At 44.3% G+C, this 18,960-nt stretch overlaps 1 protein-coding gene across 1 annotated transcript; it reads right to left on the bottom strand.

Moving 5' to 3' along the window:
- Nucleotides 1-248: 248 nt before the first annotated feature.
- NMBR (neuromedin B receptor) lies at nucleotides 249-18,960 on the bottom strand. The gene is made up of 3 exons (XM_064169164.1): nucleotides 18,255-18,960; nucleotides 4,920-5,268; nucleotides 249-1,651 (listed from the first exon to the last, which is right to left on the bottom strand). The coding sequence occupies exons 1-3, from the start codon at nucleotides 18,668-18,670 to the stop codon at nucleotides 1,250-1,252; spliced, it is 1,167 nt and encodes a 388-aa protein (XP_064025234.1). The 5' UTR covers nucleotides 18,671-18,960; the 3' UTR covers nucleotides 249-1,249.

Raw genomic sequence — 18,960 nt, 5'->3', positions numbered from 1 at the left:
GAGAGAGTCATTGGACACTGGAATGGGCTGCCCGGGGAGGTGGTGGAGTCTCCGTCCCTGGGGCTGTTCAAGGCAGGATTGGACGTGGCACTTGGTGCCATGGTCTAGCCTTGGGCTCTGTGGTAAAGGGTTGGACTTGATGATCTGTGAGGTCTCTTCCAACCTTGGTGATACTGTGATACTGTGATACTGTGTGATGCTGTGATTTGGTAAACAGTGTTTGGAAGGGGCATAGATCTAGACAGCTTGCAACTCGTGCTGAACAACCAATGCCAGCTATCCATGTCTCATCACTTGGGGGTTATTTGAGGAGAGAACTTGTCTGGTCCCATGGGCTAGATGATCGTTAGTCTGGTAGGTGTATTCCCACAGGACATCCTTCAGTTTGGTTTTGCCTGGTGTCAGTCTGAGTTCTGCACTCTGAGAGTGCTCTGAGCCGTATGAAGCCTTGACACATACCCTTTCTGAGGAAGCCACTAAGAAATGTACCTCTGTGAACGTTCAGCCATGCCATTACACTCAGTGTTCTTCTTAGCTGTATAGTGCTGCCAGCAAGATTGGTTAGTACCAACGAATACAAAACTCATAAACAATCTGACAACAAATCAGAGAAATGAGCTTTCAGACACTGAGTTTCAACAGCAAACAGAACCCCCCCCAAAAAAGTAAATTTTCATCATGCATGTCTGCCAAATTGAAAACACGAGGCAGATTTAACTGAGGCAAAGGTCTGGCACTTGATACTGAAATGTCTTTTTTATCTGAAACTAGAATCTATGCAATGCAATGGCTCCTTAACTGTGTCCAAAAATGTCTACCAGCATTAATGAACAGTGCTTGTACACACAGCACAGACACAGTCATGCAAAACCTATTAGAGTAAGGCATGTGCCTAGATCAATCCTCAGCTGAAAATATGTATTTCTCAGAGAAGAACATCTATACTTTTTAAAGCCATGTTAGATCAGCTATGCTAATGTTGACATCGTTATTTTGCTTTATTATATGTTAAACATTAACATCTCCCTTAAAGTACAATGTGAAACCAGGTTTGTTTTCTTAATAAAATGTCCTTCTCCCTTCTCTCTAAAATTCATAATAGCTGTGAAATAACCTCAGATTGGCCAGGCTTTAACAGATTCTCTGTCCTGAGGACTCAGACAGTCTAAACACGAGAGCCAAAAGTGAGTTACAAACTGCAAAGAAGAAGTTCAAGTGTTTTCCACGGTCAAAAATCACACCTCTTAAATCATAAAGACATTTCTTGTTTCAAGCTGTGCCCATTCAGTTGTGTCAGGCTAGTTACCGTGTTCCTGGTATTGCTTTTCAGGGAAGCCATTTGAATGGCAGAAGAGTTGTGCAAGTAGCTGGCAGATCTCACTCGATGAACTTTCCTCCTGCAGCAAAGTTGGTTGTTGAAATGTCTTCTAAAGCTCTCACTGAGAAAGTAGAGTGCAAATGGGTTGACACAGGAGTTGCAGAAGCTTAGCACTCGGGCCACTAAAGTAACAACCATATGTCCTGTTGATGGATCAATCTTGCTGTAATTAAAAGATCGGTACATGTATAGCACATGGTTGGGAAACCAGCAGAGAGCAAAGAAGCCAACAAAAACTAGAACAATTTTTGCCAGGCGTTTCCGAGTTTCCATCTGAAATGATGAAGAGAATCCAAATGAACAGCAATGAACAGAACTGCTCTATCAAACAGACTGAATTAATACATGTAGCATTTTGCTTTATGTTAGCTTGAACAACTGTCATAAGCAGGGGCAGTAAAAATGCTTCCTTTAGTAGCTGAATAACTTTTTCTATCTATTCACTGTCTTTTTCCCCATCTGTTTACTTTCAGTGAAAGATCTGAGCTGTTTGCAGTTAGAGGAGATATGTGCAGCAGGAGTGATTCATGACCCAAGTGAAAGCTGGCTTTTAGCATGAAAGCACACATCAAAGGGTGTCATGAAACATAACCTCTTCTGATGAGACCTCAGTGCTCAGCTTGAAGCTTAGCTTCAGTTAGAAAGATACTTAGAAACAGCTGACTTGGAAATCTAGACACACTGTGAGTGAAATGTAAAGACACTGCTAGGGCATTAGCCGTATCTAACATCCCATCGTAGAATCACAGAATCAAGCAGATTGGAAGAGACCTCCAACATCATCCAGTCCAACCCAGCACCCAGCCCTGTCCAATCAACTAGACCATGGCACTAAGTGCCTCATCCAGGCTTTGCTTCAACACCTCCAGGGATGGTGACTCCACCACCTTCCTGGGCAGCCCATTCCAATGCCAATCACTCTCTCTACCAACAACTTCCTCCTAACATCCAGCCTAGACCTCCCCTGGCACAACCTGAGACTGTGTCCCCTTGTTCTATTGCTGGTTGCCTGGGAGAAGAGACCAACCCCCACCTGGCTACAACCTCCCAAAATGCCTCAGCTTGTACATCCATCCTAGAGAAACCACTAAAACTGCATTGCACAGTATGGAGCATCTAACTTCCATAAGGTGAAAGGTTAAGTTAGTCTTCAATAATTGCATGAAAGAAATACACCTGGATTGCAGTGCTAAAGTATAATGGATTACAATGTAGATATCAAGAGTGGCTAAAAAACTGACAGGAGCCTGCATGAGTGGTTCTAATCTGAGACAGGGAGAGAAACTAGTCAGAGAGAGGGCCCCAGAGAGAGGCAGAAACCTTCCCTCTACTCCTTTCAAAAGGTTTATCGCTTATATTAGGGACCACAGTTTTGCAGAGGCAGGAAAATTTTCTGCCTTGGCTCAGTTTTCTGAGAAATGCATCAAATTATTGTAACAGGGTTTCAAAATCTGTGAAGTAAATCTGTAAGTAGTTTCCTGGGCTCCATCTAAATCAAAACCCATGGGAAATTCACAAAAGATAGGAAAACTCTAACATCCCAGTTGGTTAGGATTTGCACTGGGATTGCAAAGGCAGACAAAAAGGTGCAAAGGTACAGTGTGACTATTACACTTCTGTGCTATGGCCTGAAGAAACATGAGTTGATGGCAATAGTCTGAATTTACTTCCTCTTGCTGGGAGATATGTAAGTCCTTTTGAATTTTCCTTTCTTCTGAACCTCATAGATTAACAGAAAGAAAAAAATATATAGAAGCAGAATGAAAAAATGCATTCTTACTTTCAAAGAGCATGTGGGTTTAGAAATGCAACATGAATTAAATACTGTTTCCATCCTGAGGGTTCAGCCAAAAGGCTCTCTATATTTCACAGGAAAAATAAAACAATACCTGAAGTGCTAATATTTATGCATTTTTTAACAAGGAACAGGCATGAAAGGCTGAGCAAAAAGGGACATGAGGGATTGTGGTCTTTGCTTTTAAAAGAATATGTGTTCTATACATGCAAGGAGGGTACAAAACCATTTTCTAAAATGCTGGCAGAGAAAACTCTTCCAAATTGCTTTAATGGTCATAGATATTTTTCTCTAACAATACTAATGATTTTGATACAGTATTTGAGACACTTGCACTGCAAAAGCTGTTATTTGTGTATGTAAGTGTGGCTGCTAAAGAACAGCTTGTTGCTAGCTCACTGCTTCTTGTGCCTTACAGGGAAGCTGGCTTCCTCCAGCATTATCACAGTATCACCAAGGTTGGAAGAGACCTCACAAATCATCAAGTCCAACCCTTTACCACAGAGCTCAAGGCCAGACCATGGCACCAAGTGCCACGTCCAACCCTGCCTTGAACAGCTCCAGGGACGACAACTCCACCACCTCCCCGGGCAGCCCATTCCAATGCCAATCACTCTCTCTGGCAACAACTTGTTTTCTCTCAAAGGAATGCAGAACCTATACCAAAAGTTTTACAGCTTTTCTAAGAGAAAAAGTATAAGAAAAGTGCAAGATCAGGATGGTATCTGAGAGCCAAAAAGCAATCAGTTCCTGATCTGTGTTCATTATTTTCAGCAATCCTTAATCTGAGAAGAACCTTAGATCCCCTGAGATTTTTTTTTACCCTGGGTATGTCATTTTTTTTTTTCATTTCTAAGCACAAAGACAATCCTCAAAAAGTTAATTTCAGATTTCTTCCCTAAGTGGCTGTCTACAGAGAGAGGTGAAGCCACTAGCACTAACTGCAAAAACATTGTTCCTCGTTAAGAACACAAGGAACAGTTGCAGTAATAACACATAAAAGCACATGCACCAATCCCATTTCATGTCAGGAATATGCATTGGCAGCACTGAACTAATATTTTTCCTTGCTCATATTCATTTGCATGCTGAGTAATTGTGAAAACAATAGAAAGTGCACTCACCCTTTGTGATATCCTACAACTCAGACATTAAAGTTCCTGTACTTCCACTTATCAATGTAAACAGAACACAAATCTTTCATCAGGATCATAGAATCAACCAGGTTGGAAGAGACCTCCAAGATCATCCAGTCCAACCTAGCACCCAGCCCTGTCCAATCAACTAGACCATGGCACTAAGTGCCTCATCCAGTCTTCTCTTGAAGACCTCCAGGGATGGTGACTCCACCACCTCCCTGGGCAGCCCATTCCAATGCCAATCACTCTCTCTGCCAACAACTTCCTCCTAACATCCAGCCTATGCTTCCCCTGGCACAACTTGAGACTGTGTCCCCTTATTCTATTGTTGGGTGCCTGGGAGAAGAGACCAACCCCACCTGGCTACAGCCTCCCTTCAGGTAGTTGTAGACAGCAATGAGGTCAGCCCTGAACCTCCTCTTCTCCAGGCTGCACACCCCCAGCTCCCTCAGCCTCTCCTCACAGGGTTTGTGCTCCAGCCCCCTCACCAGCTTTGTTGCCCTTCTCTGGACACGTTTCAGCACCTCAACATCTCTCTTGAATTGAGTAGCCTAGAACTGGACATAGCACTCAAGGTGTGGATGGATGTAAAAAGTAAATAGCTTACCTGTCTTTTGCAGTGCTCACTGTACTCTCCAGGGATGTTGTGAGCACTTTTTATTAAACTTTTTGCAATGTGAAAGTAATAGATACTAATGATGGCAAGAGGGATAAGGAAATACACAAGGAAAATCAGGACCGAATGTATCTTCGGGTGCACATCATCTGTCATGGGGTACGGTATGCATGCTGTGAAAGTGGCATTATCTGTGTCACTGATGTAGGCCAGCTCAGAGAACACTGCTTCAGGAACTGCTAGGAGCATGGAGACTACCCAGATGGCAACGGCTTTAAGACAGGTCCATAGCACTGCACTGGATGTCTGGATGTCCATGGGATTGACAATTGCTTTATACCTGTAATTATCAAAAGAGAGGTGCAAATTAAAAGGTGACTTTTCAAACTCAACATGTGATGCAGAAGGCCACTTCATACCTTTGGTTAAAATAGTGTCACAGTTTGTTCTTATTTGAAATGTCAAGGATTGGCTATCATAGAATCATAGAATCATAGAATCAACCAGGTTGGAAGAGACCTCCAACATCATCCAGGCCAACCTAGCACCCAGCCCTGGCCAGTCAACTAGACCATGGCACTAAGTGCCTCATCCAGGCTTTTCTTGAAGACCTCCAGGGATGGTGCCTCTACCACCTCCCTGGGCAGCCCATTCCTATGACCCAAGAGAATGACCATGCCACAATTAATTCTGTTAGCAGCATTTGGTCTGGTTGATATCTAGAGGGTGGACTTTTTCAGATGAAGGTGGCCTTTTTCAGATGCCTTTACAGGAGCACAAGCTATGGCACATATTTATGCGTCAGCATATACTGCTGCTTCAACAAATTGCATGTTTCCCTCTGAGCTCCATCTGACTCCAAGATGGATGGCACTGGAGCAGAAGGCCCTTTTCACAAAAAAAAAAAAATCAGCTATGTTCAGCACAAATTCCCAACTCTTTATTCCCAATAGATTCTGCTTGCTGCTTTGTCTGACTGTAAAATGGCACTCTGTTGGAGAAATTCTTGTTAGCAGAGCACACAAGAATTGATAAACAATGAGCAACCCATGCTGGGGAGTTTAGATAGCAGGCACAGGGTAGCTTCCCCCCACATGCAGCTGCAGGGGGTGGAGTGCAGCTGCAGGTGGGCAGAGTTTAGCCAGCCTCAGAGGCTGACCCTCAGATTGTTACGGTATGCTGACCTATTGATGCCTTACAAGTAACTCTGGACCCTCTGACTGTAACCAATCTTGGTGGAGCATGCCTCTTGCTAGAAGTGCATATAAGTCGTTGTATCAAGGAAATCACAGTATCACAGTATCATCAGGGTTGGAAGAGACCTCACAGATCATCAAGTCCAACCCTTTACCACAGAGCTCAAGGCTAGACCATAAATAAAGTGGATTTGACCATCTAACCATATTGGTGACCAAAGAGTCATTTTCCCATAGCACTCCACCGAACGTGTTTTCCAGCAGCACTCTTCTTCCTAGGACTCAGCCCTGCACAGTACTTAGTGCCAAGAGGAAGGAAAGGCCCCAAGTGCTTTTATGACAAGAAAACTGTCACCTTGTTTACAGCTCTGAAAAGACATGGAGTAGAAAGAGACAGGTTACAAATAAAATCAACTTCAAACCAAGTGAAAGTAGAAATGTCCCCAGGATGAACACCAGGTGTCTTCCTTTGTCTAAAACAAGTGTGAGGCTACCAACAACTATCCAAATTACAAATGGTGTTTCCTCTCAATAGAACAACACTGGCAAGTCACAGCAAGGGTGCAAATTATTTAGTCACTTTAATAAGCAGAATCCATCTTTTCCTTTCCTTCACTGATGAAAAAAGAAAAGCACAGGCTGCCATGAAGTTCAGGAAATAATTACCCCTATGCCTTTGATTTTAATTAAAAGCTTTCATGTAAATTCTGTCTTCCTACATCCTCATCTATTATTGCTGGTGACAAAGGCAACCCAGCTCAGGAAATACTCTTTTAAAGTTTCATTTCCTTGGAGCTGTGCTTTCTGCCAACAGACATATGCACAAGTTTGCCCATTCTGCAAGGGGTAGATAAGAGGAAAGGGAACTCAGCACCTAGGTTGGAGATGAGGCATTGCAGTGTGCAGCTCTATCCCCTAGTGCTCTGCTCTCCATTTAGTCGTACTACTTCTTCCTCACTATAGTCCTATTGTAAGAAAAAACAAATCTTAGAAAACCACGCCCAACCTGCTCATTATTTCTGAGATTAAATGCTGAATCTTGAGGTTTCAAAGGAATTTGAGGGAAGAGTAACTTTTCCTCAAAAAGGCTTGATCCAAAGAGTGGCTGTTAATGGCTCCATGTGACATGGACAGAGGCATTGAGTGCAGCCTCAGCAAGATTACTGATGACACCAAGCTGTGTGATGCAGCAGACAGGCTGGAGGGAAGGGATGCCATACAGAGGGACCTGGACAGGCTGGAGAGGTGGGCACAAGCCAACCTCATGAGGTTCAACAAGATCCTGCAGCTGGTCAGGGCAATCCCAAGCACAAATCCAGGCTTGGCAGTGAGTGGCTGGAGAGCAGCCCTGAGGAGAGGGACTTGGGGGTGCTGGTGGGTGAGAAGCTCAACATGAGCCAGCAGTGTGCACTTGCAGCCTGGAGGGGCAACCAGATCCTGGGCTGCATCAGGAGAAGTGTGGCCAGCAGGGCCAGGGAGGTGATTCTCCCTCTCTACTCTGCTCTGGTGAGACCCCACCTGAAGTACTGCATCCAGTTCTGGAGCCCCCCCATGCTGGAGTGTGTCCAGAGAAGGGCCACTGGGATGACCAGATTGCTGGAGCCGCTCTCCTATGACGACAGACTGAAAGAGTTGGGACTGTTCAGTCTGGAGAAGAGGAGGCTCCCAGGTGACCTTCTTGTGACCTTCCAATATCTGAAGGGGGCCTACAAAAAAGCTGGAGAAGGACTTTTCAGGATATCAGGCAGTGACAGGACTAGGGGGAACGAAGCAAAGCTGGAGGTGGGGAGGTTCAGGCTGGATGTGAGGAGGAAGTTCTTCAGCATGAGAGTGGTGAGAGCCTGGAATGGGTTGCCCAGAGAGGTGGTTGAGGCCCCATCTCTGGAGGTGTTTAAGGGCAGGCTGGATGGGGCTCAGGCCAGCCTGATCTAGGGTAGGATGTCCCTACCCATGGCAGGGGGCTTAGAACTCGATGATCCTTGCGGTCCCTTCCAACCCTGACTGATTCTATGATTGTATGATTCTATGATTCAAATCCTGTTAATATCCCCTGATTTTAGACTGATGAAATAGAGATGCACATTTATCTACATATCCACCATAGGCTTACTTCATGTCTCCCAGCAATGATATCCATACATATTTGAAAGAAAAAGACCTCATAAAATTGCCTCTGTCAGAGCAGAAGTTCAGTGAAAATATCGGTTACAGAAACTTAAATGCCTGGAAGCAGAAAATTGAGGACTAAAATATGTTCAGTGCAGATAATATAACTATAAAGGACAACTTTACATGGGCAGATAATGTTTAGAAATGTCACAAGCCAGGAAGAATTAAATAGGCAACCTCAATCTATCTGGAGTAGATTTAGCTTTTACCATTTGAGAATCTAGACCACAAATCTCTAACTTCTAAATTCAAAATGCTGCACCTTCATTTATTTGCTTCAATATTATCACCTAGAAGGCTACACTGTCACTTTCTAGCTTGTTTCCAGTTCCATTTCATTTGCAACTTCTGTTCTTAGTTTGCAATTAAATCAGTGTAGATGGGGGAAAAAAAATGATCATTGAAACATCACAGGGGGGAAGTGAATATAACAATTTAAAAATACAAACAATCAAACTTGGAGCCAAAGCACAAAAATGGCACTAAGCTAGGAGACAAACAAACCACAAACCTGTGAAAAGTAGTTGGAAGAAAATTATACAGTATTTGGGATACCCATCTGTTGAGGTCCAGAGAACAGAGATCAGAAACATCTCTGTTCAGAGGAGCAAGATCTGTTCTTACAGATTGCTGTGCTGTGAAATTAAGGTGCAGGTGAGACCATAGATCACCACAAAACTATTTATTAATGGATAAAGTTGGACAAAACAGAGGGAGGGGAGAGAAAGATAAAGAGAACAGTGGAGGAAAAGAGAAGAAGCAGGGAAGGAAAAGAGCCAGGTTTATAGAATCATAGAATCATAGAATCATAGAATCAACCAGGTTGGAAGAGACCTCCAAGATCATCCAGTCCAACCTAGCACCCAGCCCTAGCCAGTCAACCAGACCATGGCACTAAGTGCCTCATCCAGGCTTTTCTTGAAGACCTCCAGGGATGGTGCCTCCACCACCTCCCTGGGCAGCCCATTCCAATGGGAAATCACTCTCTCTGTGAAGAACTTCCTCCTAGCATCCAGCCTAGACCTCCACTGGCACAACTTGAGACTGTGTCCCCTTGTTCTGTTGCTGGTTGCCTGGCAGAAGAGAACAACCCCCACCTGGCTACAATGTCCCTTCAGGTAGTTGTAGACAGTAATAAGATCCCCCCTGAGCCTCCTCTTCTCCAGGCTAAACACCCCCAGCTCCCTCAGCCTCTCCTCATAGGGTTTGTGTTCCAGGCCCTTCACCAGCTTTGTTGCCCTTCTCTGGACATGCTCCAGCACCTCAACATCTCTCTTGAATTGAGGGGCCCAGAACTGGACACAGCACTCAAGGTGTGGCCTGAGCAGTGCTGAGTACAGGGCAAGAATAACCTCCCTTGTTCTACTGGCCACACTGTTCCTGATGCAGGCCAGGATGCCATTGGCTCTCTTGGCCACCTGGGCACACTGATGAATCATCTTCAGCCTTCTATCTATCAGTACCCCCAGGACCCTTTCCTCCTGGCAGCCATTAGTCACAGATGTGGGGTGGGGAGAGAGAGAGACAGATGTGTGGTCCAGGGATGATCTGTGGAGTTCATTAGGAGTTCTTCTGGTGGTGCTCTGGTGGTGGTCTGCTTGAGGTCCACCCTTTGGCAGGCATTGCTCATATCTTTTTACACAGTTTTTTAGATCAGTGTCTAGGTGCAGGTCCCCAGGAAATCTTCCTGTGCATTCGCAGGGTCCAGCCGCAGCACCAGGGATGGCCTCCGCCCCCTCCCTGCGCTGTACCTGTCCATACCCCAAATACACAGAAGCCTTTTCTTTTCCGGGTAGCTGACATAAGATGTACACATCCTGGGCATTCCAGCCAGGATGAAGACCAGGAATTTCCAAGGCCCTGTCGGTTGATTTGCATCCCTGAGCTTTGGGCCAAGCACCGAGTCTGAGTCCAGGCGGTTAACAAAGGCAATATTCATTGATTAGGGAGAGACGATGCAATCCTTACCTTTGTTGATGAACAAGAGAGAGGATTTAGACTCTCACACCATGTGAAGACTCAAACAGAAACATAGGATGCAAAATGACAACGTATCAGAATAATCCATTTCTTTCATGTTTATACACAGAGTTTTATTTGTACATATGCTCATGCAAAGCAGGAAATGCACAAGTAAAAGTGCAGGCAGTAGATGTAATTATGCTAAGGTTCCTGTGGATTGTTGGCTTCTTGGTTAATTTCTCTGTTGTCTTCCAAATCGTGTGAAGTTAATTCCAAAATGTAGCTTCTCTTCAACAGACAACAAAGTGGGTTTCTTCTTCCACAATTGCGTCAGGAATGGTGTGGCCAGCAGGAGCAGGGAGGTCATTCTGACCCTGTACTCTGCACTGGTTAGACCACACCTTGAGTACTGTGTTCAGTTCTAGGCCCCCCAGTTTAGGAGGGACATTGAGATGCTTGAGCGTGTCCAGAGAAGGGCGACGAGGCTGGGGAGAGGCCTTGAGCACAGCCCTACGAGGAGAGGCTGAGGGAGCTGGGATTGGTTAGCCTGGAGAAGAGGAGGCTCAGGGGAGACCTTATTGCTGTCTACAACTAGCTGAGGGGTGGTTGTGGCCAGGAGGAGGTTGCTCTCTTCTCTCAGGTGGCCAGCACCAGAACAAGAGGACACAGCCTCAGGCTGCGCCAGGGGAAATTTAGGCTTGAGGTGAGGAGAAAGTTCTTCCTTGAGAGAGTCATTGGACACTGGAATGGGCTGCCCGGGGAGGTGGTGGAGTCGCCGTCCCTGGAGCTGTTCAAGGCAAGATTGGACGTGGCACTTGGTGCCATGGTCTAGCCTTGAGCTCTGTGGTAAAGGGTTGGACTTGATGACCTATGAGGTCTCTTCCAACCTTGGTGATACTGTGACACTGTGATACTGTGATACTCTAATTCCATGAACCGGTAGGAACTTACTTGCTATTTATTGTCATACTGTCAAATCAGATTTAACCTCAGCATGGATTTAGAAGTTACCAGTGGAAGCACATGTTTAGACATAGGAATTAGGATTGCATGTCTCTTGTTTCAGTACAACATAGAAGGAAAAAAAAGACAAACAACAAAAATACTTAAGCAGCAGGACTAAATAGTCAGGAAGAATGGTTCTATAGCAAAACCCATATGAGCAATACACCCATTCTTCTATAATTAAGCTATTTAAAATGAGTATTTGATGAAATTATCTCTTTTTGGAAGGGCATTTGAGAGTTCCACCATTCTCACATTCTTTGACGTGGTCCCCTGCAACATCCTAATCACTAAGTTTGAGAGATATAGATTTGATGAGTGGATTGTTCAGTGGGTAAGGAACTGGCTGGATGGTTGCATCCAGAGGGTAGTGCTCAATGGCTTGAGGTCCAGATGGAGAGAAGTGACAAGTGGTGTCCCTCAGGGGTCTATACTGGGACTGTGCTGCTTGGTGTTTTTATCAGTGCTGTAGACAGTGGGATTGAGTGCACCATCAGCAGGTTTGCAGATGACACCAAGCTGAGTGGTGTTGTCGATATGGCAGAGGGACAGGATGGCACCCAGAGGGACGTGGATAAGCTGGAGAGGTGGGCCCAGGTGAACCTCATGAGGTTCAACAAGAGCAACTGCAGGGTTCTGCACCTGGGTCAGAACACTCCTCACTATCAATACAGACTGGAGGTGAATGAAGTGCTAGAAAGCAGCCCTGCAGAAAAGGACTTGGGGGTGCTGATGGATGAGAAGCTAGATGTGAGCACACAGTGTGAGCTTGCAGCTCAGCATGCAAATCACATCCTAGGCTGCATCAAAAGATGTGTTGCCAGCAGATCCAGAGAGGTGATTCTGCCACTTTGCTCTGCTCTGGTGAGAACTCACCTGGAGTACTGCCTCCAGGTCTGGAGCCCTCAATATAGGAAGGACACAGACCTGATGGAGCAGGTCCAGAGGAAGGCCATGAAAATGATCAGGGGGTTGGAGCACCTCTGCTACAAAGACAGGCTGAGGGAGCTGGGGTTGTTCAGTCTAGAGAAGAGGAGGCTCCAGGGACACCTAATAGCAGCCTTCTGGTAACTGAAGGAGGCCTACAAGAAGGCTGGAGAGAGACTGTTTACAAAAGCCTGTGGTGCTAGGACAAGGGGCAATGGCTTCAAAGTAGAGAAGAGCAGATTTAGATTGGATGTTAGGAACAAGTTCTTTACTATGAGAGTGGCTGAACACTGGAACAGGTTGCCCAGGGAGGTGGTTGAGGCAAGATGAGTCTTGACAGAGCCTGATCTAGTTGAGAATGCCCCTGCTGACTGCAGAGGGGGTTGGACTGGATGACCTTCAGAGGTCACTTCCAACTCAGACCATGTTTCTATGATTCTACATAATATATTATTTCTTCTCTAATAAATTTATCATCACAGAAAACACATCAACTCTTTTTCCAAGAGAAAGCATTGGTTGAGCATATTTGATCTTCGACATAGTATCTCAGGACTTGCTAAATGCAAACTTGAGGATCGCAAGAGTTCAACTTGGATAAACCCAACACAATGTAACTGATAAAGGAATTGTGTCTCATGATACGGGGAGAGGTGAGCAAATAAGATAAATGTAAGGAGATTTATGTTCAGTAAGCAAACATGGGATTTTACTGGACTGATAAAAGAAGCAACAGGAATGGTTTTCCAGCAGTTTCTCAGGGTTTAGGCTGCAGCCTACAAAAGGTATTGGCATTTGCATTAACCAAAGCAAAGCTGACTGCTGCCAGCACAACATGGGCATTGCACTGATCACTGGGTAGGATAAACACCACAGCTGATTCTCAGTCTGCCATCTTCAGGACTAACCTGTTTTCATATGAGTTGAAGAGCATAGTACACAGGCACAGAGGCAGAAGTTTAACAGATGTGTGTGTCTGTATGCAGTTTGAGAAACATTTGCCACACGTAAGATGAAAATGTTATTTGCTGAGAAATCACTTTCAGCTGCATATATGGTCACAAGAGGAACTTCTCCAGCAACTGATTGGAATTCCCTGACTTGGAGAAACCTGTACTACAACAGGTAACTCCCTAATCTACCCTAGTTCTAAAATTCCTTCAGCATAGACTCAGTCAGGGTTGGAAGGGACCACAAGGATCATCTAGTTCTAAGCCCCCTGCCATGGGCAGGGACACCCTACCCTAGATTAGGTTGGCCAGAGCCTCATCCAACCTGGCCTTAAACACCTCCAGGGATGGGGCCTCAACTGCCTCCCTGGGATGGCCAGGGCTGCCATCCATTTTCCTTTCTGAAATATTTTCCATCTGATTCCTTTTAGGTGCATAGATTGGATGGAAATAAATTAAAACATTGTGGGGGTGGGGATCAGGAATGGAGGACACAGGTAAGAAAAGGCTTCACTGTCTAACTTTGAAAAATATGTCAGTTTCATCAAAGCTGTTCTGGCAAACTTTATTTTGTGAGTCAAGTTTGGACATATAAACTAAAGGGTGAGCTGAAAAAAATATATAAGGAACATGAGAGACAAGGTTTGCTCAGCATCTTCTAAATTTCTTTTGCTTTTCCTGTTATTGCATAATCGTAACCACACCATTACAGCCTACATCTGGACCATCATATCTGTTAATGTACTTCAGTAAGTCATTCATTCAATACATTTACTTCAAGAGTCAGGGCTTCTAAGATATGTCATTGTCCTATTGGTCCATATAATTTTGTTTTCCCACCTACAATTGTTTTTCTTTTATACAGATACTGTTTCATTGTTTGTTAATTATGGGTTATTTTCAGGATGTCATTTTAATACTACTTCTCTTGTCAAGGCTCTTCAGTCCCTGAATGTCAGCTGTTAGAGCTCAAAAGAAAATCATGTCACCTTCCCTACTTCACTTACTCCACAACATGGAATAAATCAGCATTGTAAGTGTCTCCAACCACTATGTTTCAGTCTGAATCAGCACCTAACACAACAAAGAAACATCAAATAAATTCTGAAGAAGACTACAAAGGATTTTTTTTATCAGGAGTTATTCTACTAATTAAAATTACTGCTGTAGTTAGTAGGACACTGCTGGTTTGAAGCAGGCTAGAATGTTTTGGTGAGAAGAACTAGATTACAGGCTGTGGAAGGAAAGCGATGGTGATGTCTACTTCACTCATAGGCTTGCTGAGATATATAAAAACGTAAGTCAAAACATAGATAAGCACTCGGCATCACTCTCACTGGGGCTGCTGGCTGAGCTGCATCTCTCTAACCTCACTCTCCATTTTGGACTAAGCCACTTTGCTTCCTAACCCCCTGGCCAAACATCCATTCTTCCTTGGGACTGGAGTAAGGTTGACAGAGATAGAGGGAAGGTCCAGGGGTGGTTGAGAGACCCTCCTGGGGACTCAGGTTTCTGGGAGGGCTGTTATGTTTCTGTATAACCTTTTCCCTTGTCTATTTCTGTCTATAACTGTATATACTGTAAATATCTGCTTGTATATTGTGCTAGCTGTAAATATAAGCTTCATTCAAATTTCCAGAGCTGGCTGAGTCTAGTCTGGGTGATTTCGAAAGTGGGGGGGGGCAGGGAACTAAAACTACAGTCCATGCCTTCTGGAGAAGCAAGCTGGACAGGAGACCCATTTTTATTTCCATGTGCACCTACACATGTAGGAAGTGCATCCCTGGCCCATCATGCACTAGTTCTGGGGGCACTTTCAGGGTGTGTTGATTGCCATTGGAAGTCATCTTCCATATGGCACCTCTCTATTTTACTCCTTTTTTAGTTTTGTACTCTTTTGCCCCTTGATCTCCTTTCTTTTTCCCATTTATTCTCCACTGTAATTACTAGGTTTTCTCATTCTGTAATTCTCCTTCTGTTTTATTCTTAGGTTCTTACACCCTAGAAAGATGAAGATTTTTAGAAGTGGTCTGGTTTCTTCACAATAGTTCAAAATCAATTAGGAGCAGTGGCCATGAGGGGCATGGGTGTTGTCCTTGCACATCTCCTGCTTGGTGGTGATAGGAGACAACAGGCTCAGAAGCACTGATCCTGTGCTGCCTTTGGCACCCCAGAGGAGAGGGACATTGCACCCTCCTCCAACACCAACTCACTACACCACTAGTGCCTCTATTGCATCATTTCCTCTGCCACCATTCCCACCACTGTTGATGGCTTCTCCCTCCTCTGTCCCAGAATATGTGGGTATGCAGCAGGGAAACACTGCCCACATCTGGATGCCACACTTGCAAGAGCTCAAGCATGAGAAGGGCTGTTTGGTGGGACCATCTGCTATTCCTGGGATGGGTGCCCTCGGGTGGATCTGCTGCATGCTGAGAATTCAATCTGCAAATGTGCTCTAGGGAAGTCTGGGAAGCACCTGAATGCTAGATAATGAAGCTTCCACATTTGTCACACTGAAAGCACTAGTGATGCTGAGAGGGAATTCTGTAACAAACAAAAAAAAACCCCAACTCTGAAATAAGGCAACTTCAGAAAAGATATATGCAGTGAACACTACTTTTGCTTCCTTGTAGCTTCAGCTGACAGGTAATGGTCATTCAGAGTTTATTGCTCTGTATCTGCTATTGCTGAATATGTCACACACATGTAATTCACCATGCTGAATTTCCACATAATCAAGAAGTACTAATTACACTGTGGAAACCAAGGCAACCTCCCTTACCCTAATTAATGCAAGTATGCTGTAAAGAACTCTAAATATTTCTAAATCTGTTCCTTAGTGTAATCAGTGTCTGGAGTTCTATGCAGTCCTGTAGCAACAGGGAGTTAAAAAGCAGGAAAGGCTTTAATGATCATATGGTAATCACAGAATATATTCAGTTGTGAGAGACCTCAAAGATCATCCAGACCAAGGCACTGTGTGTGAAAGAAGGTGTCACTGAGCAGATATTGTATACCACATATGTACTGGATTATAATGAAGCCTTTTCAGTGGCATCACCACTTTCAAACTGCTAACATCCTATGCTAGATCTGCTTATATGGAGAAAATACTGCCTTGCCTCCTTAGCCCCAAATGCAGGGTGCTGCCACCACTCCTGACCTCCTGACATAACTACCCATCACTAATTGAGTCAGGATGACACACATCAGGATCTGGCTACAAATCACTGTGAAAAAAACTCCCCCACACCAGTGCCTCCCTTTAGCTGAACATGTGTCAAACAAAAAAAGTAGACCTGAGACCAGTCAACTTGACTTAGAGATGACTCAGGCCCCTAGGAGACAAGACGTTGGTCTCTGAACTCAGTAGCTGCTCTTTTGACTGGAAAATAAATGGTTTTCATTCTCAGCAACTGAAAATGCAACTGCAGAGGTTAAAGACAGAGTTGTTAAATACTTAATAGAACCATTTCTGATTTTGTATGTACTGTGAACTCCAAAATGCTGAAGGAACATATTTATAATGAACTTACATGGCCACAGCACACAACCTGTAGCTGTTTTTTTCCAATGTGTATTTCTAAATGCATTCAGTGCAAACAGATACAGCATTGTTATTTCTTGAATCTTTAATGTTACTAAAAGAAGGATATAAAATATGGGAAAAGTGAACAATGAGTGCTCCAAAACTATATAAAAAGTAAATTAATGAATCCTTAAACACTAAATCACCAGCATTGCCTCACATTATAATCCACTGGAATGATGGTCTCCTCTGCAAATAGTTCTTCCCTTTTCAGATAAGATATCACAATTATGCTTTAAAATAGTGGAAATGGGGCAGAAATAAAACTGCAAATTCTGCTTGGCTCTCCAAGGACATTGTTTGTCATACTCTTTAAATGAGGTAATTAGAGGGTTACAGGTGTTCATTTTAAGACATGTTTTGCAAGCTCTTCTTCAAAAATATAACCCATTTTCCATTTCAATGACACGGTCTTCATATGCAAGTATTTAGGTCCTGGTTCAAACATCATTAAAATTGCTGACCACTGAAGACTACCCTCAGGTAGAATCAAAAAATTTACTGAATTGACTGAAAAAAAAAATTAAATTACAGTTATGCTTTATTTTAGAAAGGATTAAAAGTTTTAAAGAAATGTTACTGTGAGTGTGAAGATATATTACCAAACTCAAGCCTTCTCACCATACACCAACATAATGCATTAGTTCAGCTTAAAATGCAGCATAAGGATAAAAGGTAATTCCTATGGAGAAGGAACTAAGCATTATCATTTCTGGATAAAAATAAATGAATAAAATTGCTTAGATAAGGGAAGAAAAAATATTTTCATTTAATTTAAGGTTGCAAATTACACTGCAAGCTTTCTCCTTTAGAGCCTGAAGCAAAGTCCAACATCCACCAAGATGTTGCTATAAATCCTTCAGTACTCATTTAGAGTAATTAGGAGGAAGAATTTAGAGCCTGGCCCTTTTTTTTTCTTCCTAATCTGACAAGTCTCTGTAAGTTCAGAAGAAGCCAGAATTAATAGTCTGAACGAAAGTTTAAGACTGATGATTGCAACAGGACAGTTTGGTTCCTCTGAACTCTGAGAGGTAGTGCTAGTTCTGGCAGCTACTTCTGGTAATCTGCTCTTCTGCTGTGCCACAAACACACACACACACACACACATTTTCTCTGCAGAAAGAAACATATTGATTAGCAGTATTGGTTTAAGCTCCTCACTGCCTGTTACATACCACTGTAGTTTGGTATGGTGATATTTAGCATCTAAAAACTTTCTGAACTAGTAAGATTCCAATACATGGACTGCACAGAGGTGCAGAAGACAGGACTAAACCTCGTTCCTGCAGCTGACACCCTGGAAGCTCGAGTCCCAGATGCATCCATTTACAGAAGCCTTTTAACTTAGTATCAGGCTTGCCATCAGTCAGTGAGGAAAGAGAAGCATGAGTAGCTCACATGTTGGAATGAGGGGACTGCAAACCAGCGATACCTTATCAGAGAGGTGCTTTACCTCCCATGACAGGTCTGGCTAGTCTTAGCCCAAGTTGTAGAGAGCTGAAAAGGGGTAGCCTAGCTTTCATACCTGTCAGCACTGAGGGCGGTGAGGGTAAAGACAGACACACCAACTGAGGTGAGCTGGATGGCAGGGATGAGCTTGCAGCCCACCTCCCCAAAGAGCCACTCCTCAGAGAAATACCGGGAGGCATCCACAGGCACACAGGTCACCAGCAGCAGCAGGTCACCAGCAGCAAGGCTGGAGATGAAGATGTTGGGCACGCTCCTCATGGCACTGTTGGAGATGAAGATCTTCATGAGAGTGACGTTGCCCAGCAAGCCCACAGTGATGATGAGCAGGTAGACAGAAGGGATTACACAGCGGACGATGAACATAGCCATGCCCTGCTCCGGGGGCAGCAGGGCTGTGTCTGGCACCAGCTGGGCACTCCCATTTCCCCCGAGGGGCATTGCTGTGAGCTCAGGAGGCAGTTCTGTCTCCATGTGCCACCTTCGGGAAGACTGAAGGTCTCCAGTGAAAGGTGCGGCAGAAGACACTAGAAAGCTTCGCCTCTCTGCAAGTCAGCTAACTTTCTCACCCTTCCTCCTGCCTTGCGTGCTCCCTCTTTTTCTCTGCCGAGTTTTGTCCCCTCGGGAACGCAGATGAAGCACTGTCCGCCGGCACAGGGGGGAGGCGGGTGGATAAAGGAATCCCGTGTGTGGTGGAGGGCCACACCGTGCCGCTACCTTTCAGCGCACTGCACAAGCCTTTTCCCGGCTGGGCAGGAGGAAGT

Source organism: Pogoniulus pusillus, chromosome 31, assembly GCF_015220805.1.
Source record: "Pogoniulus pusillus isolate bPogPus1 chromosome 31, bPogPus1.pri, whole genome shotgun sequence".
In the NCBI taxonomy this organism is placed as follows: domain Eukaryota; kingdom Metazoa; phylum Chordata; class Aves; order Piciformes; family Lybiidae; genus Pogoniulus; species Pogoniulus pusillus.
This window is presented reverse-complemented; position numbering and strand designations above follow the sequence as displayed.